This window comes from Pseudomyrmex gracilis, unplaced genomic scaffold (genome assembly GCF_002006095.1).
Source record: "Pseudomyrmex gracilis isolate BER0280 unplaced genomic scaffold, ASM200609v1 scaffold_8, whole genome shotgun sequence".
Lineage (NCBI taxonomy): Eukaryota > Metazoa > Arthropoda > Insecta > Hymenoptera > Formicidae > Pseudomyrmex > Pseudomyrmex gracilis.
In genome coordinates, this window is record NW_018020592.1 from 1,557,996 (window position 1) to 1,581,432 (window position 23,437).

The following is a 23,437-nucleotide window of genomic DNA, read 5'->3' on the forward strand; positions in this document are numbered from 1 at the left end:
CACGTGTATATAAGCACGTTAGATTGCAGCCACGGACGGTCGTCGTTGACGAGTCGTCGTCAGCAATTCCATCTGGATTCGCGTTCGATTTCATTTTTTATTTCTGACATTTTTGTGAAAACAAGCGCGCAAGCGGTATTGTAAAACCGCGCGAAAGTATTCTATTATCAGAATGTTGTACAAATTTACGCTGCTCGCGGTCGTCGCTATAACGGCCGTGACCGCCTCAGGTTCGCCACGGATATGTAAGTATTTTATTTCAATTTATAATTTATGTCACACAAAAGTATACGTTGTACGTATGTACGCAAAAAATCTTTAAAAAGTCATTTCGAAGAAAATATAAACAAAAAAATAAATAGTCACTCCAAGCTCGTTGACGATATGTGTTTGTTATCGTGCGTGTAGTCACAATGTGCGTTCCGGAGACGTACGCGAAAGAATGCGCGAAGATGATGGAGGATTCCACTAGCAAGGGCTACCCCATATCGTGTATCTCCGGACGTGATCGATACGATTGCATCGAAAGAGTCGGCAAGAAGGAAGCAGACATCGTCGCCGTAGATCCCGAAGATATGTATCTCGCGGCGAAAAATAAATTCGCCGAGAAAGCTGGATACAGCGTGGTCGAACAGGTAATGTAATCGACGCCAATTGGCGCGCGATAGTGCGAAAAAAAATATACAAGTACATAAGTTGATAATTATAAAAAAACTTAAAAATTATACAAATAGGTTTTAAAAAAAAAAGAGCATTTGAAAGAAGAATTTATACATGTGCACAGATTAAAGTTTTGTAATTTATATTTATATTTATATATTTATAAATTATAGTAAAATAATTTTAAGTTCATAAAACATACGTACACGCCATAAATATATAAATGTTTGTGTGTATATGTGTTTTTCGTTACTTGTCTAACAGGTGAGGACAAAGGAGGAACCCGAAGCGATATATCGGTACGAGGCGGTAGCCGTAATTCACAAGGATCTGAACATAAACAACGTTCAGGGATTGAGGGGTCTCAAATCCTGTCACACCGGCGTGGGTCGTAATGTCGGATACAAAATTCCCATCACGAAGCTCACCGCGATGGGCATTTTGACCGACATCAATAATCCCGAGTACTCCGCTCGCGAGAACGAGCTTCGCGCTTTGAGCACGTTATTCGACAAAGGCTGCCTGGTGGGCACGTGGTCACCTGACCCAAAGATCAATCAGAGACTTAGTAAGTGACTTACTCTTTGAAACTCGCGTTAATTGTTTTAGATTAGATACATATATGTACATGTGTACAGACGAATTGTCAATATGATGTGCGAGTGAAATGAGATAAGCAATCAGCCAGACTAATGAATACACGAATGCGTAAGATGGAAAATAAAATTAAAATGATGTAATAAAAACAAATAAGAGAGAAAATGATAAAAAGTGATAGCAAAAAACATTTTTTTTCAATATATAATCTTGAAATATTTTAGAGATATATTAACTGGTAGATAGAGAATTTCACGTTTGACTTCTCGTCAAGAAGATAATTTTTGCAATACTTTTAAATTATGATAAGATAGAGAGAGAGAGAGAGAGAGAGAGAGAGAGAGAGAGAGAGAGAGAAAAGAAGTTTTGTACATTCGAGATGCAAATTAAGAGAATATCTGAAGTATAATTTTAAAATTAATTTCGATTGTTTTGGAATTTGTGTAATTTACTGAGTACATTCGCGATCAAATTGTTATATTATTATTATTGCTATAGCTTTAATTTGGAATAAAATCGAGTTTCTTTATTAAATTTTCTTTTTACTTTTCAGAGGAAACCTACAGCAACATGTGCGCTCTTTGTGAGAATCCGGACCGGTGCGATTATCCGGACATATTTTCTGGATACGAAGGTGCTCTGCGCTGTCTGGCTCACAATGGCGGCGACGTCGCTTGGACAAAGGTCATCTACGTAAAGCGCTTCTTCGGCTTGCCGGTCGGAGTCACTCCGGCGGTACCGTCTTCCGAAAATCCGGCTAATTTCCGATATTTCTGTCCGGACGGTAGTAAAGTACCCATCGATGCCAACACGAAACCGTGCACATGGGCGGCCCGACCGTGGCAGGGATACATGACCAACAAAGACGACGCCAACAATGCTGAAGCTATTCAAAGAGTATGTAATATTCGTCGTTTTTTTAAAGCTTGAAACAATTATATTAAAACAACATTTAAAAAAGAGGATTTAAGAAGAAGAACATTTTAGAATTGCATTAAGATAATTTATCTTATATATTACAAAGCCATTATTAAATAAAAGTATAATTTAATTTTGTTCATATGTAAAATGTTTTTTCCAGGAGTTAACACAACTAGATCAACTTGGCGGGAATGAGAAGGCGGACTGGTGGAAGGATATCATGCTGCTCGACGAGAAGACTTTGGCCGTTGCCGCCGAGCCGGTGTCGCCGGAGGAACACTTGAAGAGCGCGAAATATATGGATGTGATCGAGAGAAACTCCGGCGCGCCGGAAAGGGATGCTCGTTGGTGCGTTTGGGATGAGAGCGCGCTGGACAAATGTCGCAGTCTCGCCAGAGCTGCCTTCTCGAGGTATTAAAACACATCAGTGTGAAAAAATAAATTTTCTCTTTTCTCATTTTTCTATATTAAAAAATTTTCGTAATTTAGTTTTTCAAGAGCGTCTGAATAAATTGCGTTTTTTAATGTTTGCAGAGACGCCAGGCCTAGATTCGACTGCATATTGGAAAAGGATAAGGACGCCTGCTTGAAAGCCGTCAGAGATAATGGGGCTGACATAACTGTGATCGACGGTGAATCGGTGAAACTCGCGATAAACGACTACAACGCGATACCGATCGTCGCCGAAGCCTATGGCGAGGGATCAACGAAATTCAGCGAAAGACCAGCGGTCGCCGTTGTCAAGAGCAATTCTCCCATAAATTCACTGAGTAAATAAGTTTACTTGCTTCAAAATACGATTATCGAATTTTGAAATAATTCTTATTAGAGTTTCAAGATTGACAGAGATATTAAATATATATTTATATAAACAGATGGTATTTTGAGCATAAACGTGTACATTTTACGGATCATTTCTATTGTTAACGTCACTTTTGCAGGTGATCTTAGAAACAAAAAGTCTTGTCACAGCGGTCACGTCGGCGACTACGCTGGTTATATCGCACCGGCTCACGCTTTGAAGGAAAAGGGTCTTATCAATCAATTAAACGAGATGGAGTCCTTCTTTTCTGAATCGTGCGCACCCGGCGCAACCCTCGGCTCGAAATCTTGTCAGCTTTGCGTCGGCACCATAAAGTCCGACGACGATCAAGTGAAAGAAGCCACAAAATGCAGACCGACAAACGCTGAATATTACAACGGCGGAAAAGGAGCGCTCAGGTAACGTCAACGCTTTTTTTTTTATCAACTTTTGTCTTTGTTGTAAATAAATTGAAATCACGATTTTGACCGTCGTCGCGTACAAAATAGCTATAAGAAGTTTTATCTTTCCAATTTGATGATAAAATTGCAATATCTAATAAATAAAATTTCATTATTTTCTACATCTAAATAATTTTTACAATTTTTCTTGCAGGTGTTTGAAGAATAAAGGAGACGTTGCGTTCCTGCCTCTGACAGCACTGCAACAGCTCGGTAATTTTATTGAATTTTTTTTACTTAACTTTTTTCACCTTTACTTTAAATCACATCTGTCGTACTGATTTTTTTTTGTTACGTGCTGTGATCTAGATGAGGAGAAAGACGGTGCGGGTAAACGCGAAGATTACGCTTTGCTTTGTCCTAACGGCGGTCAAGCGCCTCTCGATCAATGGGAGCGTTGTAATTTAGGATTAGAACCGCCAAGAATAATCGTCAGTTCGAACGGAAAAACCCCGAACGCTCTGGAAGAATTAAAACATGGAATTTTGGCCGCAAGCACCTTGTATTCCAAACACCCTGATCTTCTACGTCTTTTCGGCGCCTGGAACGACAAACGTAACATACTATTCAAGGTAGGATATTATTTTTTTCAGACGTTGCATAAAGAGACGTCGAAGAAGATCCCATGTTTGTTAACACAAAAAGTGTTTGCCCATATCTCTCCTTTATCATCTCCAAAATATTTACTTGTTTCAAATCGCGCTGTGTCTGTATGCGTAGTATTATCTGTGTTTGCATCTCAAAAAAAACAACTATCTCTTATCTTCAGGATGACGTGAAACAACTGGTGTCTACTGACAACACGTGGAACAAATGGAACAATTGGGCAACTGATCTTACTGTTTAAACGGATTAAAATTATATTGAACCTTTTGGTATATCGAAGAAAAATCACCCGACTGGCCTTGAGAGATAAACATTTATATATGTGATATATAATTTTTATTTTTACCTCTCACACGAAGCAATTAATCTCGCTGTTCGATCCAATATGTGTGTATTTCAATAAACCACTTTTATATTGTAAAAAAACAAATATACGAGTATACAAAATAAATTTACCATTGCTTTGTTGAGTCTCAGCTTAAGTTTATAAATTTGTATTATTTTATACAATGTAAACGCAGCGCTCGACTCGTGCGCTTTTGCGTTAATATTGCACATTATAAATATGTAGACCGCACAATAGAGACTTTTCTCTTATTAGTCTTACTAGTTTAGATTCGTACAAAACCATTTAAACTTCGAGAAATTCCACAATCGATACATAATGCGATTATGAAGATATCGAAATGGCTCGGCGCAATCGAGAAACCGCATCACCGTTTTTTTGCTAACCTGTTACCATTGATCGTATGAATATAAACTCTCAGTTAAAATTTTATATAAAAGATTACAGCGTCTTCATTGCGTAAGGCTGTGTTCAGTTAAGCAAGATGGAACGAACTAATGGAGGAAATGCAGGAAATATAGGAATTCATTAGTTCCAATTCCTGTATTTCCTGCATTTCCTCCATTAGTTCGTTCCATCTTGCTTAACTGAACACAGCCTAAGTGGCTAAAGAAAAAAAACTGAGAGCGGCCAGGGCAATATGAAAAATCTGTTAGTGCTTTCCACCTACGTATGTACACAGGTGACACTTATGTAACACAGTAAGTCTGTTTTTTTTACTTGAACTGGCTATACTAGTTCAGAGTTTATCTTTATTTTTCCAATGTGGAGTAAAAAAGATAAACTAGTGCAGCCAGTTCAGATAAAAAGAACAGACCTAGTGTACACTGTACGTAGCTGGAAAGAGCCCATAGTCATGGCGGATGATCACTTGACTAATATTGTTATCTCGTTATTCTCTCTGATCTCTGATAGTTTCATAGCAGTGTTAACATTATGGATTATTTGATGCAAATCTTGTATTGAATAAAATGCGGTTTCAATGACATGTATGTATTGTATTGTATATAATTAATGCAAAGTAAAGAAATTTGTTTTGGTGGTTAGATTAGGTTGGGTCACCTCATTCATGCATTTATTTTTAACATTTTTAGAATGGCGGGAACTTTCATCTAGACTGACAAATGAACAAATTCGAAGTTTTCTCTGCGAAAACTGCAACTGTGGTCTTTCTTGCATAAGTATGTTTAATTTTTTACTCACTATATTTATATGTAAGAGACATGGCACATTGATTGAAGTAGATGATAAACATTTTGTTAAGCAACGAGATGAGATAATTAGAATATAACAGGAATAAATTTATATACTTTATATTTATATACTTTATAGTGTTTTTTTATAAAAATTAATTTAGGAGAGCATTTTATATATAATTATATAAGCTAAAAACTTTTATAATGATGTTGAAATAATGTGCCATTGATTTCTCTTATATTAATTGTCTTACAAGCTGTATCTACTGCTTGTGTTAAAGCCGGTGTACCACAACTGAAAACTCCAATCTTGCTTGTCTGAAACAAGAGTCATTTAAGAGAAATACAAAGAGAATACAATGTTATACATATGTAACAATAACAATAGTTATAAATTATAAGAAAGATAAGTCAAGAAATTGCACAGAGAGTAAATGTGGTTATTGGCAGTAGATATCTCTGTACTTACCGAAGGATGTAACTTTTGTATAGAAGTAAAAAATTGAGAAAACTTTGGACGCCCAAAGTGTGTTACCGCTTTTAGGCCAGTAAACAAAGATTTATTTGAAATCTTTTGGAAATGACGTTCGCAGATATACTAGAAATAACATTATATAGTTACATTATGAAGTCTCATGTGTGTTAAAAATAACATTTTCTATTTAGATGTCTTACTAAAAGTATTGTACGAAGGTCAAACTTTTGATAAAATTGAGTGACAAAGATGTGAATTGATACTGTGTTATTGACATCTGCTTTCTCTAGTTCTCTTAATATATCGACCATCCATTCAAATTGCTTCTGCGTTCTCGTCACCCATAGGAAATATACCTGTCGAATATTTTTACATGCTTACACATTATTTTTATCATAGCACTAACGATAGCGTTGTTACCTTTTTGCAACCAAAATGTAGTTTGCAATGTGACTTGAAAACAATATCTTTGAGTACCGACGCAAAAGGTGTAACACCTATACCACCGCCAACCATGATTGACACTTTGTATTTGTCCCAATCTTGATGTCCTTCTCCGTACGGACCATCAATATGAATCTCAAGTGGATAAGAAGATAATGTAAAAGAGTTGATATGTAAATAAAATGAGATGATAAGAGCTTGAACTTTTTACAACACACATAGAGAATTTACCACTGGAAGATTTTTATTAGACAATTTACACAGTTCCAGGTGTTCTCTGATATTTATGGTCCATGGTCCAACTGCACGAATGTGTATACTTAAATTTGTTTCATGCGGTGCAGAGGACAGAGTAAACGGATGACATTCATTTGTCTTTAATGCTGGACATGCTATTCTGATCCACTGGCCAGATAAATATTGAAAATTCATAGGCTTTGGAAATATTATACATGTCACACCTGTACAAAATGTAGCGTACAATTATACAAATAACTGTTGTAAAAAGGTTGCAAAAAGAATATGCAAAAATGACGATGTAATGATGTCAAGACTACCTGATGGCAGTATTTCTGCTTTGAGTATCGGTATCTTTATTGTTTTTCTGGTCGCAGTTGCAACTTTATCGAGAGTAAATAAAATTACTGGGCCTAGAAAGTAGTAATGAAAATTCGGTCCCTGTTAAGATTAAGAAATCAAAATAATATCCATTGATACAAGAAACATTGAGAATATTTTAGTAATATTATGTGAAACATACGTACATAAATTTACATAAGTAATTACCTGTACTAATCTCCCAATACCGTGCAAAATTGTGAATATGTAAAAAAGCGGATATAAAGAATGTACAAGAGAGAACCAGTTGTAGAATGATTTACGTACAATCGACAATGAACATATAAATATCAATCCAGTCAAAATAGTTAAAAGTACTCCCGTTACACCTGTTATCGTGTACCAACACCAGTAGTGAAATTTGGGAAGTTCGTGTGTTCTATAAGTTTCAATAATCTCACAGTTGATACTAATACTAATCACAAGTTCGAATAATATAGAAAAAAAATCACATAAACACTCACGCGTGAAAATAATTGCGAAACAAGCAAGTCAGATCATCGGCGGTTTGCGTGGATATGTGATAGAAGTTGAAGCCGTGTCCGACTACGTGTAAAACTAAATGTTTCAAGATATAGAATTAATTATGAAGTGCGTGTATAAATTTTTACAAATTTTGATGGCAAATGTGTTATACGTGTAACTTTTTGTTTTTTTTATACATAATCGATAAAATGACAAGTCTACTTTAAGAATTAAAGTAAGAGAAGAGAGTTTCAAAACGTCAAAGGTGAAAGGGACAAAGAGAGGTTTCTTACCGGTGAAGATCAGGGCCCAACAGGCGACGTATTTGTGCATTTCTATCGCCGAATCGAAAGGAATGTAGAATTGCAGAATTGTGGTTCTCAGAAAAGTAATGGTGTTGTTGCACATCACGACCAACAGTGTGGAATAAGCGAGCATCATAGGCGCGGCCGAACCTTTCGTCACGGCCAGACCGTATCCCAATATTTGTCTCAAACCAGAAGCGTTTTCCTTCGAAAAGGCTGCGGTAACGTTTATTCGTTTATTATCGAAACATAAAAAAAAACAAAAAATGAAAAATTAGACTCTTATGTAAAAAGTTTTTCGAAAGAACGTACAGTAAACTCGTTCGACGAAGATGCCAAGTAAGAACAGAGTGTACAGACATGTCCAGAATATATGCAATCGTTTGTTAGCGATGTACTTCATGATGGGGTACCAATAATCGTCCAACTCTTTCTTCGGTTCTTCAACAATTTTCTCGTTTTTGTCGATGATCTCGCTGCGATTTTCCTTCTTCTCGTTTGTTTTTTGCTCACTCTCAACATTACCCTCCACTCTGACTTGTAATTCGCTCGGGTCGGCGTACAGACTTTCCACCGTCTTTTGCACCTCGCCGATGAACGTTGATCTGACCGTTTTCACACCCGCGTGAAGAATCCTGCTCTTTCCAGCGCTATGCACATTAAATTCCAACTCCGCGTAATTGAATTTGTCATTGAAGTCGCTTAGTATTTGCTGGAAGTTCTGCAAATTTATAGTCTCCTTGTCCGCCAGATCAGCGTGATACATCATGGATTGCACCAAGTCTTCCAACTCGTCATCCGTTACGTCGGCGTTGCTGGTCTCCATAAACGATCTGTAAATTCGACACACAATTGCAGAGAAAACGTACGTGTCGTGCAGTTAGTTGTAGACGATCTAACGATGTTACCTCAGCATATTCGAAAACTCTTCTCGCTTAAGTCTTCCCGTACCGTTGATGTCGTACATATCGAACATGAACTTCATCTTCTGTTCAGCGGTGCCATTTAGAAATATCACTAACATATCGACGAATTCTCGAAACGATATAAAGCCGTTTTTGTCTTTATCCGCCAGATTAAATATCTGCGCGATGTAATAATTTATAAATGAACGTACTCATGCTCTCGGCATGCTACGGTTGCCCTTACATTCGTTTAAATAAATTTGGTATAAACGTTACCTTCTTTACGAATTCGGAGTCCGGTCTCATACTCAAAGCTTCCGCGAATTCTATGATGGTCAGCTCGGTATGGATCACGTCTCTCGCAACCATCGAGTCTATTTGTAACATTTCTTCTTCTGTGTGCGTGATATGAAACGCCTGAAAAAGCGTCACAAGCTTGTATTTAAATTCTCGAAGAGAGAGCAATTTGATTTGTTGTTTGAGCATCTTCCAAAGAAACAGAAAAAACCGAACAAAATACCTGTGCGAACACAACACGGAAGAACATCTCTAATTTTTTTTGGCGATTTTTCTTGGTTATTGCTTGCTTGAGTAACGCTGTGAGTGTAATATTTGTCAACATTTGCAGCGAGCATAGATTTTCGGATGTCGAGATTTCCGATATAAATTTCTCAAACGCTTTCACAAATGTACTTCTCAGAAATTCGGAATCGAACTTCAACACTAAATCGTAATTGTGATGTACGCGAATCATTGCGTAATGACTGTCGGATGTACAATAAATCTGTACAAGAAACAGACATATTTTATATTTTTTTAAAACGTTTTCATATTGTCATTTTTTTTATTTTATATTTTCTCAATTAACACTCTAATAAACGCATCGGTACGTTTTGCGCAGTAAAAAAAAAACGTACCATGATGTTGCTGTTCGGTAGAAAGTCCACCACGCGTATTAAATCTCCCAACTGATTTTTTACTTCCAATTGCTTTTTTCTGTTATTCAATGCTAATATCACGTGCCTCAGCGAAGTTCTCGGTTCTTGCCACTCGCTAGCTAGTTTATGAAATATTTTTATCAATACGCGTATAAAAGCACCGGTTATTTTAATTACGTCATTAGAGAAAACATCAATATTGTTATTATTATCTACTACTCTGAAAAAACTCACCGGAATGTATAATGTCGATGTTGTCACTATTATACACTTTCTTGTTCTTTTCTTTCGTTGAAAACTTTCCTTTCTCTTTGAGTTGTATCTTAAAGATAAGTAACGCGATGAAACCTGCGTCAGAACGAAACGCTAAATAACGTGCAATCGACATTTCGATAATTATTATTGGAGTATAGCAAGTGATTTTTACCACATAAAAATATCGATACACCTAAAAACGTAAAAATAAAAGAAGCAACGCTATTAGAATAATAATCATAACTTCCGGGCTTTGTGCAGTTCTCAATATTCTCGTTGATCTCATTGATGTAAAAACAAGGTTCACGCACTGCTTTACACTCTCCCGGTTTAACAATCGTCTTACAGTTACCGTGTAAATCGTTCTCTAAAAGAATACATATTTAAGAAACACAATTGTCATTAGGCAAATTCAAGCTTCTGTATATGATGTGTGATAATTTTCTTTTACCACTTCTAGGTACTCTAAAGATACTTTTTTGAATATCATTATATTCCATCTTCGGGAACACACACATCAATATGTCGTAAAATTTCAGTTGCTTCAGTCTGTCAACTTCTTCATCAAGAAAGAGTCTACAAATGAGATTGTATTAGGTTTACAAAATTAATTATGTACTATGGAAATTGAGTGTTCATCCTAGGTAGTCATAAAGGAAAGTAAAATCTATCCGCAATTTATGATTATTTACTTGTTCGAGGTGTTGTTGTACCAGAATCTATCACCGTCGCGTATTCGCTGGAATTGATCTCTGGTGATGTTTTGAAACAACGTCCCAGGCCCATCGTTAGTCTCCAATAGCCCGCCTATCCAAACATCCACGTCATCGAGCGAGTTGTTATACAGTCTGAGAAATTCTTGTTTTGTCTTAAATGAGACATGAATGACAATGCTGTGATTGTATATATGTATATATATATATATGTATACAAGTCGATGGCTTTTGTAGAGCGTACCTTATCGTCCAAATAAGTAAAATGGTTTATGCTTTTAACTTCATGCAGACCGTACGCGCGACGAGCGCTATTGTAATCAGGTACTCCGTGGTCACGTCCTCGTTGCACGTTGAGGGCCATCAGATCCCTTCGTGAGAATTCCAACGGACCGTACAAACTGCCTCGCAGATCCTTTACGATTCTGTGATCCTCTTCTTCGCACAATTGAACAGCCATTCCCATGACCAATTTCTCAGCGGTATCATTGGCACCGATATTCAATTTTGTTGACTTGGCATAAAGAGAATTCTAAACACAAACGATTCTCAGTCGTGCATTGCACTTGCACTCTCTCGACGAAACATCGTAATTCTCAACAAGAATACCTGTGACATCCAATAATTATTGCACGTTCTGACCGGATGTGGTTCCAACATGCAATTGTTTCTCCCATAGTTGCGCAGATACACACCTGATATTGTTGCAATATTTTCGTTATTGTCATATATGTGTATATTTAATTCTTTTAGTAGTAAATCTAGACCATATTATTCACCGTATAACGAACTTATTTCATTATATACAGTGTGAATGAAAAATAAGAAATACTTATCATACGATTAGATTGCTCACGCCATTTCACATTTAAGAAAAAATTGACAATTTATTGTTAGGATATTACGATATATTTTTCTAGATATTAGTTTCAATTACTAATACGAGCATTAATTGACGCGTACACACGTGTTAGAATAGAATCGTTTTTGTATCACCTTGTGGTTGCAAACAAAATAAAACTCGCAAACATATGAATAATAGCAGGTAATTCATAATACAAAAATTATCGTTTTATTTATTAATTGACTCGGTTTAATAAAACGTGATTACGGAACAAACAATATTTGTGTAACAATTATATGTATACAACAAAGATTGCATGCATTATTTACCTGATGGCACTAAAGTGTGCCCGAAGCGAAAAGCGGCCGTTTGGAAAAACTGTTCTATCTGCGGATCGATATTAGAATCGTAACCTTCAAAGCAACATATGAATCATTAGGTTTTTGAATCATACAAGTAAATTACAAGTAAAAGTATACATTTTACATCGGTATATACGTGTGTGTGTGTGTTAACTGATTCTTCTGTTTCGTACCATTATACTTAGGAAGACCATCGCCTCCCAACCACGCGGGTAACCATTCGTCGACGACAATGTGTTGCTGAGTTGCTATCACCCATTTGCGAGCCTCGTTGTAAATTCTGTCGCTTCGCCAACTTGGATTGAGACGTTTGATATGAGTAGCCAGAACATTGTGCCATTTGAACCATATTACGTCGAAAGTCAAGAGAAACGGATTCTCATTCCCTCGTGGATTTCCCAGTTCTAGAACACACGATTGCGCGTGTCAATAGAACTAAATACCGATTTATATTTAACAAATAAATTATATTTTATTCGTGCAAGATGCATTTTGTTCAACGGTTAAGCGTTAAATCGATATTGCGAACGACACACCGTGTCCTTATAGATAGAATATTCCGCAGATCGGTCACGAAGATGACGGTGCGAGACGCGCTTAACAAAGCGCTCGACGAAGAACTGGCTCGGGACGAAAAGGTGTTCATACTGGGAGAGGAAGTGGCCGAGTTCGATGGCGCTTACAAGATAACGCGCGGTCTCTGGAAGAAGTACGGCGACAAGAGATTAATCGACACGCCGATCTCGGAAGCTGGATTCTGCGGCATGGCCATTGGCGCGGCGCTTCTGGGTCTACGACCGATATGCGAATTCATGACCTTTAACTTCTCAATGCAAGCGATCGACCGTGTCGTCAACGGCGCCGCGAAGAACCTCTATATGTCCGCTGGCAGATATCCGGTTCCTATTCTGTTTCGAGGTCCCAACGGTAACGCGAAAGGCCTGGCCGCTCAGCACTCGCAGTGCTTCGCCGCGTGGTACATGAGCGTGCCCGGTCTGAAAGTCGTGTCGCCGTCCACCTGCGAGGATTACAGAGGCTGTTTGAAAATGGCCGTGCGTGACCCCGATCCTGTAATCATGTTGGAGAGCGAGCTGCTCTACAATCTCGAGTTTCCCGTGTCCGACGAGGCCATGGACAAAGACTATCTGATACCCTTCGGCAAGGCAAAAGTGGAGAGACCCGGTAAACACATCACTTTAGTGACGCACGGTCAGGCGTATGTGTACACGCTACAGGCGGCCGAGACACTGGCCGGACAGGGAATCCAAGCGGAGGTAATTAATCTGCGCTCGCTGAGACCCTTAGACTGGGATGCCATATTCAAGTCGATCGGCAAGACGCACAGACTGATGACCGTCGAGCTGGGCTGGCCCAGATGCGGAGTAGGATCTGAAATCGTCTCGACGGTGATGGAGAATCCGGTGTTCTTTCAGCTGGACGCACCCGCGGTTCGATGCACCGGCGTCGACGTTCCCATGCCTTACTCGGAGAAGATTGAGGACGAGTGCACCCCGAAGGATCATCACATAGTCGACGCGGCTAAACGCGTTTGCGGCACGAAAATCTAATATCTCTTGATTGTTTTTGTTTGAAAATAAAAACAAATCTTGCTTACTGAAAAATCTGGTGACGCTCTCGGTGTGATGCTGCGACACGTATTCGTGATGACGAGTAGGCGGCGGTGGATTCGCCATTGGTAATCGGACGGTGTTGATGTCGGGATATCCATCGGAATGGGACGACGCGAGTTTGCCATTTGGTTCCAATATTCCGTCAGCGTTTGTTCTTAAGAAGTTCGACCATGCTTTGGACGTGCCGTAAATCGCCCCACCGTCCAGGAATGGCGTAACCCCGTTCAACTGCAATGTGTCACATGTTAGAATTTATATTGTAAATAATATCGTTTGTTTAACAGGACTCCATCCTTTAAGAGTACCTGTTGACGAGGATTATTTGTCGCCTGGCCCGTTTGTCGATTGTACATAGTACGTAAAAAGGGCATTTGCGTGTGACCCGGTTCTTTTCTGTACGGATGGTCTTCCGTAACGTTTATATTGAAATATTCTGGTGGACATGCCGGCCTCTGAGCATCTACAATTTCCGCCGCCACGTGTTGACCTAGGCATAAGTTTTTTTTTTTAGAACTTATTACGCTAATATATTGTGTTGTGAGACTATCTCTAACTCCTAAAAACATTTAAACGACTATTCTGACTTTTCGCAAATTTACAAATCTGAGTTCAGAGAAAGAGGTCCTGTGGAGAAAATGAATATAAATCGTTTCCGCGTACCAAAAAATACAAGTAGAACGTTTCTTCCTCTTTTCGATTTAGTTCCAATTTTTCCACTCAGCAGCTTCTCACTTATCTCTAATGGCTCCGGCCTGTTTGAGCCCGAAGGCTTGTTCACTCCGTCTTCATAAGCCGCCGGCAATTTTCTCAGCAACGAGGTATCGACCGCGCCCAGTTCTGGTTTGCCAATGTTGTTGTTCCATCCGTTGTAACCGGGATACTCGGTTGCTGCGCGATACGTTCGACATTTGTTGTTTACATTTGATTTGTCGTTTTTACTCTTACCCCAACATCCGGTAAACAAAAAATCTGTTAAATCTTCAGCGTAGGTTTTGTCGCTCAGTTTTTTATCCGGTTTTTTAAAATCTGCAATTCGAAAGCATTTCTGTGTTTCGACATCATTTTGGCTTAAGAAAAAAAAAATGAAAAAGCAAGAGCGAGCAAGAAAAACAACAGCAATAACACTCGTACGAAATCTATGTGCACAAAAACGATACAAACGTACATTTATTCGGATCTGGAGTAGGTGCAGGTGGAGCAGGTGGAGTCGTAGAAGTTGTTGTAATCTGTTGTTGCGGCTCCTGCGGTTTTTGTTGTTGCGGCTCCTGCGGTTTTTGTTGTTGCGGCTGCTGCGGTTCTTGTTGTTGCGCGTTAATTAAGAAAAAATTAATTATCGCAAATAAACTTAATATAATATATATATTGCAACGTGACATTGGGAAAAAAAAAATATCTATTGTGTTCCGTAAAACTTCTGTTTCAGAACTGTCTACCGGCACAGCTCCAACGATACCGCAAGAGATAGTTCACACAATTTCACCCGACTCACTTCCTCTCTGTGTGATAATACACGCAGGAAACCAAAAATGTGAATCATTGGTAAATATAAATAAACCACGAGAGCGGAAAATGATTACGAGCTCTCTCATTCCGTAATTTTACGTCACGTTTACGGGAATAGATATATTGCAAAAATTATTCGTCGTTTGTAAACGAGCGCGTATCGAAAAATGTACGCGCCGAGAAGGAAGGTCTTCTGGTTTGCAATCGTCAGCAGACTCGCGATATTTATGTTGCAAGTTATTTTCAATGCGTTAGTTCCCGATCATCAGGCAGACGCGTTCAGACGACCCTCGGATCCCTCGGAGGAAGTTTCTCCGTGGGATCGGGCGGTTTATTTCTTATTCAACGGTCTAACGCGATGGGACGGGGAATATTTTCTGCATGTCGCGAGATACGGATACACGTACGAGAACAGTCTCGCGTTTTATCCGTTGTATCCGATCTCGATTCGCGTTCTCGCCACTTTTTTGTCGAAGGTTTGTCCCGTGACGTTAAATATTCAAAGCGCGATGATCCTCGCCGCGGTTTTTCTTAACTTCGCGTGTTTCGTCAAGTCGGCTCTTGTTCTCTACGATCTCACGGAACGCGTGTTTCAGAACACCGTAACGGCGTACAAAGCGGCGATACTTTACTGCGCGAACCCGGCTAGCATATTCTTCTCGGCTGCGTATTCCGAATCTTTGTTCGCTTATTTAACGTTTTATATCATGCGCGCGAGCATAGAACGCTTACCTAACGTTTGCTATCCGTTAGGTTTGTCGATCTTAACGAGATCGAACGGCATGATCAATATCGGTTTTCCCGTTTATTTCGGACTCAGGCATTTGTGCGATGTCGCGTGGAAAGATACGGACGGACAACAAGGAAAGTGGCGATTTTTATTGTTCTTGCGACGTGTTTCGCGACTAGTCACGTTAAGAGACTGTTTTGCCGTGTTTAGCACGGCGATCATATCGTTAGCTCCGTTTTGCCTCTTGCAGATGTACAACTACGCGAAATTCTGCACCTCTCTGTTTGATCACAATAAGTCGTCGCCGCCTGTTCACGTCGCGCGATATGCCGCGAAAAATAATCTCGTTCAACCGGGGATGACGGAGTCAGCGTGGTGCAACGCTCGCGTGCCTTTAGCTTATTCGTACGTGCAAAAAACGTACTGGAACGTCGGGTTTTTGGAATATTACAACTTCAAACAGATACCAAATTTTATTTTGGCTTTTCCGATATTGTATATCACTCTGCGATGCGCAAAAGAGTTTGTCCGTGAACACAAGGACGAATTGTATTCGCTAGGTTTATTCGATAGAAAAACAAAACGTGAAAGTGCTCAGACGTATCCGTTAATTATGTTCGTCTTTGTGGCTCACGGATTATTTCTAACGATATTTTGTCTATTGTTCGCACACATCCAGATCAGTACGCGTCTATTGTGCTCCGCGAGCCCTCTGATATATTGGTACTGCGCCTCGATCATGTCTCACGATCGCGTTGATTCCGAATACGAGATTGGCGAGAACGCGTACTCCAGATGGAAAGTATTTTTCTTATCACAAAAACGATACACAACGCGAGACAAACTTGTGCTATTGTATTTTATAGGATACACGATTGTAGGATGTTTCATGTTTTCGAATTTCTTACCTTGGACTTGACACGATTACGTTCCGTAGACATACGTGAACGTATGTTTATTTATTATAAAATGCATTTCTTTTTTTTTTTTTAATTACATCGGAGATATATTGATGTTGAAAATGATTTGCAGATTCTTTGCAGGCAAGAATGAATTGTATACGTGTGCGTAAAAGTTGTTGAAACACATGAATATTTATGTATGTAGATATCATCATGTGAGAATTTTGCGAATGAATATCAGTCATTTAAAAAAATATTTTTGCATATTTATTTACATAGAAAATCTGTTTTATTTATAGATATTTCTATTTTATATATATATATATATATATATATGTTATTTCTCTGTGTAAAATAAATACATATATTTCAATTGTATGTACAGATTACGTGGCAGATATTTTAAACATTAGCTTTTAATATGTAGCTTTTTATGCTTTAATATTTCAATAGGTGTGAGATACAGTGTTTGCGAACAATCAGGACATTCGTACGCTTGACTATTGGGTTTGCGCGTTTTATTTTCACGTTCTCTGTCGATCTCGTCTTTTGCGTTTGTAACAGTGCAAGAATTCTGATGCTGAAGTTTTTCTATACTACAAAGAGTCGCTTGAAAATCACAATTTTGACAATGCCATTCGGTTTCGAACATTTGTGCGATTAGATATTCACTCCATTCGGTTTCCCTTATGCTGTAACGTGATTAAACGTTGATTAATGCAACATTAAGCTCGTTTAACAATTTTTAGTCGTCGTGGAATTTAAATAACTTTACGCACGGTAACGGTGCGTTTTTTCACTTACCAATTGTATGTAATACTGTCTGTTACGTAGACTCCACCTTTAATTACATTCGGTACACTCTTGAAATCAGGGTGAAAAGGATTGGGTTCTACACTCATGTCGTTATTGCCATCGCGAACATATATTGTCTTTAAATCGGCTGGTAACAGTCGTTTTATGGTATACGGCACTGTAGTGTGCATATATTCGATCAGTTCTTGCGTAAGACTTTGCTCAATTTTATCAAAATCTTTTCTTTCGTTATTTTCGAATCCTAAAATATTGATATTAATTTTTCTATAGAAATCTATTAATTATAAAAAAAAAAAAAAAAATGAAATTGAATGTGTGTACGTGCTTCCTACCTTGCAACTGTTGATTCAATAAAAATTCCCATTTATTTCGTAATTTAGCAGCTTTCATCAATAACGTTTGACCGCTGTCAGGAACAGGGAATTCCAACATCAACCACGAATCACATACTATTCTGCAAGATAGAGATCTATCTTATGCTTTTCTATTCTTTTCTATTATTAAATTCTATACACATATAAATGTGCAAATTTAGAAAAAGTTACTTACATAGAAAACGTACTGTTAGTATCTATTTCGCGTGCAAATAATAGCAACGTTTGTGCAGCCGGCATTCTCAAAGTATTCACTAGATACGGTTTTGTAGTTTCCAAAAGAGATCTGTCAACGTTAACTTATATCTGACAAACTATTACAGTTATACGTTTGTACGACTAATATAAAGACAAATAAAAAAAAACTTACAGATACGCCAATATCTGATGTTTAGAACTAACTGGAGATTTGCTCTTAAAGCCTGGTATTGCTACAGTATCCGTTTCTTCGATTTGCAGAACTTGCGGATGATTTCCGAAGAAGCTCATCGGATGCAAAGCAACGTACGGCTTTGCTTTCGTGTGAAATAATTGCTCGCTCATAGACTATGTAATAAGTAAGAAACATGTATTCATGTGTTAACACGTAGAATATTTAATATAATAATTGACTTATAAAGAGATAAATTATATGTGTACGTATTATATATATACATTTTTTTACCTTGCAGTAATTGAATTCGTCGGCACAAGCAAATTGCGGATATAAACCACTACATAATATCAACTTCAACATTGTTAGATCCTTGTAGCTACAAGCGGTGGACGCGGTCAACAGATTCTGCACCTGGCTCGAGTCATTTCTCATTCGAAACTCTATGTCCTTTATATCAAGTTCTCCATTGTCTTCGTCATTGTCTTCCAACTGTATGTCGAATTTTTCTACTTTTAATTGTTTACGCCGTCTGGGTTCACTCTGTTTGTAAGTTCTTTTCAGAGATTTCAGAAGTTTTAGTTCTCCATGTCTCATCGCACGCTCGGCGCTCGTCATGGAGGAATTTGGTTCCGGCAGACTTTTGAGTAAGCTGCAATCCTGTATAGAACGTTACCCAGAAACATAGATTAAGATATTTTATAAAACCCATTGAATAAATTTTTATTAATATATTTGTGAAAAATATATGTCTTAAATGTGTTACTAACTTGAAGTAATTCTTTAAATTGAGTTCTCAACTTCGTCATTTCGTAGAAGCGCTGTTCTTCCAGACCTCTTCTTCTACACCATTTTCGGCTACTGCTGCTGCTACCTCTGTATTCTTGAGCGCTTTCCTGCTTCACCTCCAGCCATTCTTTAAACGCGTTCAGTAACGTTATTGGATCACCGTGATCAGATTCTAACTTCTTTCTAGATGTCTTCAATATATCACCGTTTCATTGCGGAATTAAATTTTGACGTAATTGTGTTTCTTATGTCAATATTAGTTACCTCGCATTCGGCGTCTCTGTACGATCTGTTAGTGAACGGATTTTGTATACTCAACGCAGCGGCTAGTGACAATACGGGCTCCACTTGATGGAAAATAGATCCCATTATCAACATCTTTCCTATTGTAATATCAACGGGTAGCCGCGCTAACGTTTTACCAATACACGTGATCTTCTCATTATCCGTAAGTGCACCCTGATGAAAAATAATTAATTCTTTACGTTACAATAATTTATTTTTAAACAGAGAAAAAATAAACTGAAATAAATTTATAATGAAATACGAACGTGATCTTTCAAAGAAAGTATAGCATTTTCGATGCTATCGGCCGGTGGTGGTTCTATAAAGGGAAATTTGCGTGCGTCAGGAAGTCCCATCGCTATCATTTGTAATAGCGAAGAATCCAACGGTACGCGTTGCAATTCTGGCGTCGAATATCTTTCCAGCATGTTATATTCTTCCTCCGAATAAATTCTATAAGAGATCACACAATGTTATTTACCTCTAGTTTATCAGTAATATAATAGATGATATCGAACAAACCTATAACAAACTCCAGGTCCAGTTCTACCAGCTCTTCCTTTCCTTTGTTCCGCGCTAGCTTTACTGATCCAGAATTCTTTTAATCTTTGCATTTTACATGACGGATCATAACTCATCTCTTTCACTTTTCCACTATCAGCGACAAATCTGATTCCGTCTATGGTAATAGAAGTTTCCGCAATGTTGGTTGCAACAATGCATTTTCTAACACCTTCAGGTGCGTAATCAAATACCTAGAAAAAATGATAAGAAAAGATTCTTCGATGTTCTTTCATGATTCTTTTTTTATAATGTTATACCTTATCTTGTTCAGCGATAGAAAGGGTACTATGGAGCGGTAAAACTATCCAATTATTTTTTTTCATACTATATTCTTTGGCAGCGTCCACAACAGCGGTAATTTCACTTATTCCACTCAGAAATATTAACAAATCACCTTTCTCGTCGACTAAAATATATTGTAATTGTTATAAATATAAATTTACTTATTTTTATTGCTATTCATTTTCCTATTTGCCTATATTATCACTGTATTTATGAAGATGGAGTCTTCTTACCTGGATATTTTTTGTCAATTATTTGCAATATTTGTACATATGGACTTGGATTAAATCGATCATTTTTATATTTGAGGTCATCTATAGTTACAGGACGATAGAGCAGTTGAATAGGATACAATCTTCCAGGAACCTACATATGTGAAAAAGCAGTGTTTAATAGCAACATATTACATAACAGTAAAGTATTAAATTATGTGAAATATTTAACATTTTTTATGTATACGATGTGGACTTACTTCTATTACTTTAACATCTTCCTTTGCAAAATAATTACTAAACAGCTCTATATTAATAGTGGCTGACATTAAAACCAGTTTCAAATCAGACTTTTGATTAATAATACATTTCATAATGCCTAATAAAAAATCTCCATGTAAGTGACGCTCATGCACTTCATCCAAGACTATGACATCGTATGTGGATAATACGGCTTCACCAGATAGCTAAAAGCGAGAAACAAGATGTTTAAAAATCTGAAAAATATTTGGACATTTTAATTTAAAGATACTGAAATTACCTGTCGTAGCAATAAACCTTCAGTTATGAACAGAATGTTTGTCTCTTGGTTCTTCTGTTTTTCAAAACGTATCTGATATCCAACTTTGCTAAGGTTCTCACTCAAAGTTTCAAAAGTAACTCTTTTTGCTAATGAGATACAGGCTATTCTTCGAGGTTGTGTGCATGCTGTAAAATAAATTGTGAATAATAACAACCTAAACGCTTGTTGAATAAAATCACAAGTAGGAAAAGTAGATAAATATGAGAAAAATTATTAAATTGTGTAATTTTCTCTTGTATGTTTTTAAGTACTTTCAAATGTTTTTGCTTTTATTAAGATTTTCATCAGTAAATAAACATGTTAAAATAAATGCAGTTTTGCTTTTTACACAAAATTATACAATTTAACAATTATTTTGCTCCAGGAGTATATATTTTATTTTATATCACACAAGTGAGATAATGTTTTTAAATTATATGCTTTACCTATTTTTTGAAAACCAGCTTGATACAAGTACTGAGGTACTTGGGTCGATTTGCCACATCCTGTGTCTCCCGCAATGATGACCACCTTCTCCTTCTTAACTGTTTCCATAATTTCTTCCTTATAACGAGAGACAGGCAAATTAGCTTGCATGTCTCTCAGCTTTTTCAACTTGCCAAATTTCTCCTTCTGCTTGAAATCCAAGTACAGAACTATCACGTCCCTGAATCTCAACAGTCGTGACTTTGTCAGTTGTTTTACTTCGGGAACCCGCGCGAATAATTCCCCGTGGGACAGAGAAAGCTTGAAATTCAAACAATGAGACTTGTGATACTTGTCCGGAACTCCGATGGAGTTTAAAGTGGGATCGGTCGCGTGCTCTTCGCCGTCGCCCAACTGCTTCTTCACGGACTCGTACTTCTCGACAAACTTCCAAAAGTCCGCGACATCATGGATAAGATTCGGATTGGCCGCGAAGATCTTGTTCAATTCGTGCTTGTACCTGCCGTAAGAGAAATCGTCGTCAGTCTCCTCGCGACGATCCCTCGACGACGAGCCGCCCCGCGATTCGAAACCGGAGGATTTACATTTCTCTCGGTTGTTTCTCGAGGATTCGCGTTCCTCGCTTCTGCGATGTCTCTTCCTGTCGTCGTCACGCGCGCGTTCCCGGCTGGACGAGCGATGTTTCGACCTGCTTCCCGACGACATCGCGGTACGTTGTCTCAACAGGTTTAAATCTCAAAGTAAATGTATCATCATATAACCTCACTTTTCTCGGTCGTGAGACGCATAGTGTTTTTTTACGCAAGTACAAGCAAGTTTTTATTTCCCCCGTTTAAGACACTCTGTTTTATATGACGCGCGACGATTTGCTATTTTTCTAAACGAATGAGACATTTGTCTGATAAGATTTTCATGTCGCTGGAGCTCTATCTTCCACTTGTCATCAGCCTCGCGCGTGTACAGTAAACATAACCTTCGCAGTTTTAACACCTCAGCCGTAAGAATTGTTTGCATATTTAAATAATTTTTGAATTTTATCATTAAATCATGAGATCCGATAAGCTAGAGTTTATCGGAAACATTTGTACCGATCTGTGCATATTTACTTGTAAAAAACGTACGTATGAAGTCAATTTTGTTAATAATAAATAAGCTTTGCATATTTGTAAAACACACTTTATTCAAACGAAAACTTCAGAACAATTAACATATATAGAAACTTGTAGTTTCGTATGTGTGCAAAAAACAAACAATTTGTACACACATTTGCGTAACTCGTGCTTTGAAATTAGCGCCACTGCTAAAAGGTCTCCGTGCCACTTCTTCGAATCATGTTTTCCTGATACGTTTTCCGACTTGAATCTCCGATTCAAGCGCAACTTCAGCTCGTTTTACGGGTCTGTTCTTTATTCCCGAGACCATCTTACACTCCTTGCACTTGAACAAAAAAGATAGCCATGATACAAATTAATCTCGAAAAAACGTAAGAGAAAAAACAATCGGCGCGGATTGTTGTCACAGATTGCGGTGTAACAAAGAAACAAATCTTCATGACTCATTTTTCGGCCCGGTAATCACAGTCGGATTCGATATCTCGAAATTGATTCAAATGCAAGGCCGGACTTTGAACATCGATTGTTATTACGAATTATTTTGCAATTCGTCTGGGATTTTTATTCTTGGAAATCTATTTTCGCGCGCGCGCGCGCGCGCGGACTTTTTCCGGTCAAGTAACTTTTTATCGAAATATATATATATATATATTCTCTCAAGAGAGAAAGAAAGAGAGAGATGCACTGATGTGTACCGAGACCTTGGATTCTGTAACGTGTCACACGATGAAAGTCGATATATTCGCAGATAATCAACTTTTCTTTCCTTTAGATATTTTTAGAAAATGAATAATGGAATATATACAGGGTGTCCCAGAATAGCCGTACAATCTCTCGTAGGCAGGTAGAAGGAATAAAACTGAGTCGAAAAGTTCTATACCATTTTGCTAGATTCGCAATAGTTACTGAGATTTTAATTAACAAAGATCCGCGAATAAGCAT

General features: G+C 37.9%; 5 protein-coding genes across 7 annotated transcripts; 3 read left to right on the plus strand and 2 right to left on the minus strand.

The window, feature by feature from the left end:
- The first annotated feature begins 47 nt into the window (after positions 1-47).
- Positions 48-4,529, plus strand: LOC109861186 (transferrin). The gene is made up of 10 exons (XM_020440733.1): positions 48-245; positions 409-635; positions 925-1,228; positions 1,811-2,154; positions 2,339-2,589; positions 2,713-2,948; positions 3,120-3,399; positions 3,596-3,654; positions 3,751-4,013; positions 4,211-4,529. The coding sequence occupies exons 1-10, from the start codon at positions 173-175 to the stop codon at positions 4,286-4,288; spliced, it is 2,115 nt and encodes a 704-aa protein (XP_020296322.1). The 5' UTR covers positions 48-172; the 3' UTR covers positions 4,289-4,529.
- A 468-nt stretch (positions 4,530-4,997) lies between these two features.
- LOC109861191 (GPI mannosyltransferase 2) lies at positions 4,998-18,631 on the plus strand. Of its 2 annotated transcripts, XR_002250930.1 has the most exons (5): positions 4,998-5,382; positions 5,488-5,574; positions 14,968-15,083; positions 18,329-18,426; positions 18,541-18,631. XR_002250930.1 is itself a non-coding variant. In XM_020440740.1 (3 exons), exon 3 carries the CDS (start codon positions 15,215-15,217, stop codon positions 16,694-16,696), a length of 1,482 nt encoding a protein of 493 aa, XP_020296329.1. In that variant the 5' UTR covers positions 4,998-5,382; positions 5,488-5,574; positions 14,968-15,214; the 3' UTR covers positions 16,697-16,935. The 2 variants fall into 2 exon arrangements, 1 of the variants encoding a protein (XP_020296329.1); XM_020440740.1 differs by lacking the exons at positions 18,329-18,426; positions 18,541-18,631 and having other exon boundaries at positions 14,968-16,935.
- On the minus strand, positions 5,721-14,961 carry LOC109861167 (dual oxidase-like). The gene is made up of 26 exons (XM_020440697.1): positions 14,710-14,961; positions 14,205-14,570; positions 13,850-14,031; positions 13,529-13,772; positions 12,087-12,317; positions 11,881-11,964; positions 11,317-11,402; positions 10,952-11,239; positions 10,687-10,862; positions 10,446-10,570; positions 10,167-10,361; positions 9,974-10,087; positions 9,719-9,858; positions 9,322-9,585; positions 9,078-9,218; positions 8,805-8,980; positions 8,209-8,729; positions 7,885-8,112; positions 7,591-7,684; positions 7,295-7,505; positions 7,066-7,186; positions 6,740-6,969; positions 6,485-6,643; positions 6,265-6,420; positions 6,059-6,187; positions 5,721-5,907 (listed from the first exon to the last, which is right to left on the minus strand). The coding sequence occupies exons 1-26, from the start codon at positions 14,918-14,920 to the stop codon at positions 5,779-5,781; spliced, it is 5,001 nt and encodes a 1,666-aa protein (XP_020296286.1). The 5' UTR covers positions 14,921-14,961; the 3' UTR covers positions 5,721-5,778.
- Positions 12,324-13,481, plus strand: LOC109861210 (pyruvate dehydrogenase E1 component subunit beta, mitochondrial-like). Its single transcript, XM_020440765.1, has one exon. The coding sequence runs from the start codon at positions 12,399-12,401 to the stop codon at positions 13,479-13,481; it is 1,083 nt and encodes a 360-aa protein (XP_020296354.1). The 5' UTR covers positions 12,324-12,398.
- On the minus strand, positions 17,028-23,287 carry LOC109861177 (probable ATP-dependent RNA helicase DHX34). Of its 2 annotated transcripts, XM_020440716.1 has the most exons (15): positions 21,383-23,287; positions 20,916-21,082; positions 20,635-20,841; positions 20,396-20,528; positions 20,138-20,286; positions 19,839-20,071; positions 19,583-19,769; positions 19,296-19,490; positions 19,013-19,222; positions 18,534-18,902; positions 18,240-18,415; positions 18,045-18,155; positions 17,828-17,949; positions 17,484-17,736; positions 17,028-17,371 (listed from the first exon to the last, which is right to left on the minus strand). In XM_020440716.1, the coding sequence occupies exons 1-15, from the start codon at positions 22,086-22,088 to the stop codon at positions 17,089-17,091; spliced, it is 3,501 nt and encodes a 1,166-aa protein (XP_020296305.1). In that variant the 5' UTR covers positions 22,089-23,287; the 3' UTR covers positions 17,028-17,088. The 2 variants fall into 2 exon arrangements, with proteins under 2 accessions (XP_020296305.1, XP_020296312.1); XM_020440723.1 differs by lacking the exon at positions 18,045-18,155.
- Between the last annotated feature and the right edge of the window lie 150 nt (positions 23,288-23,437).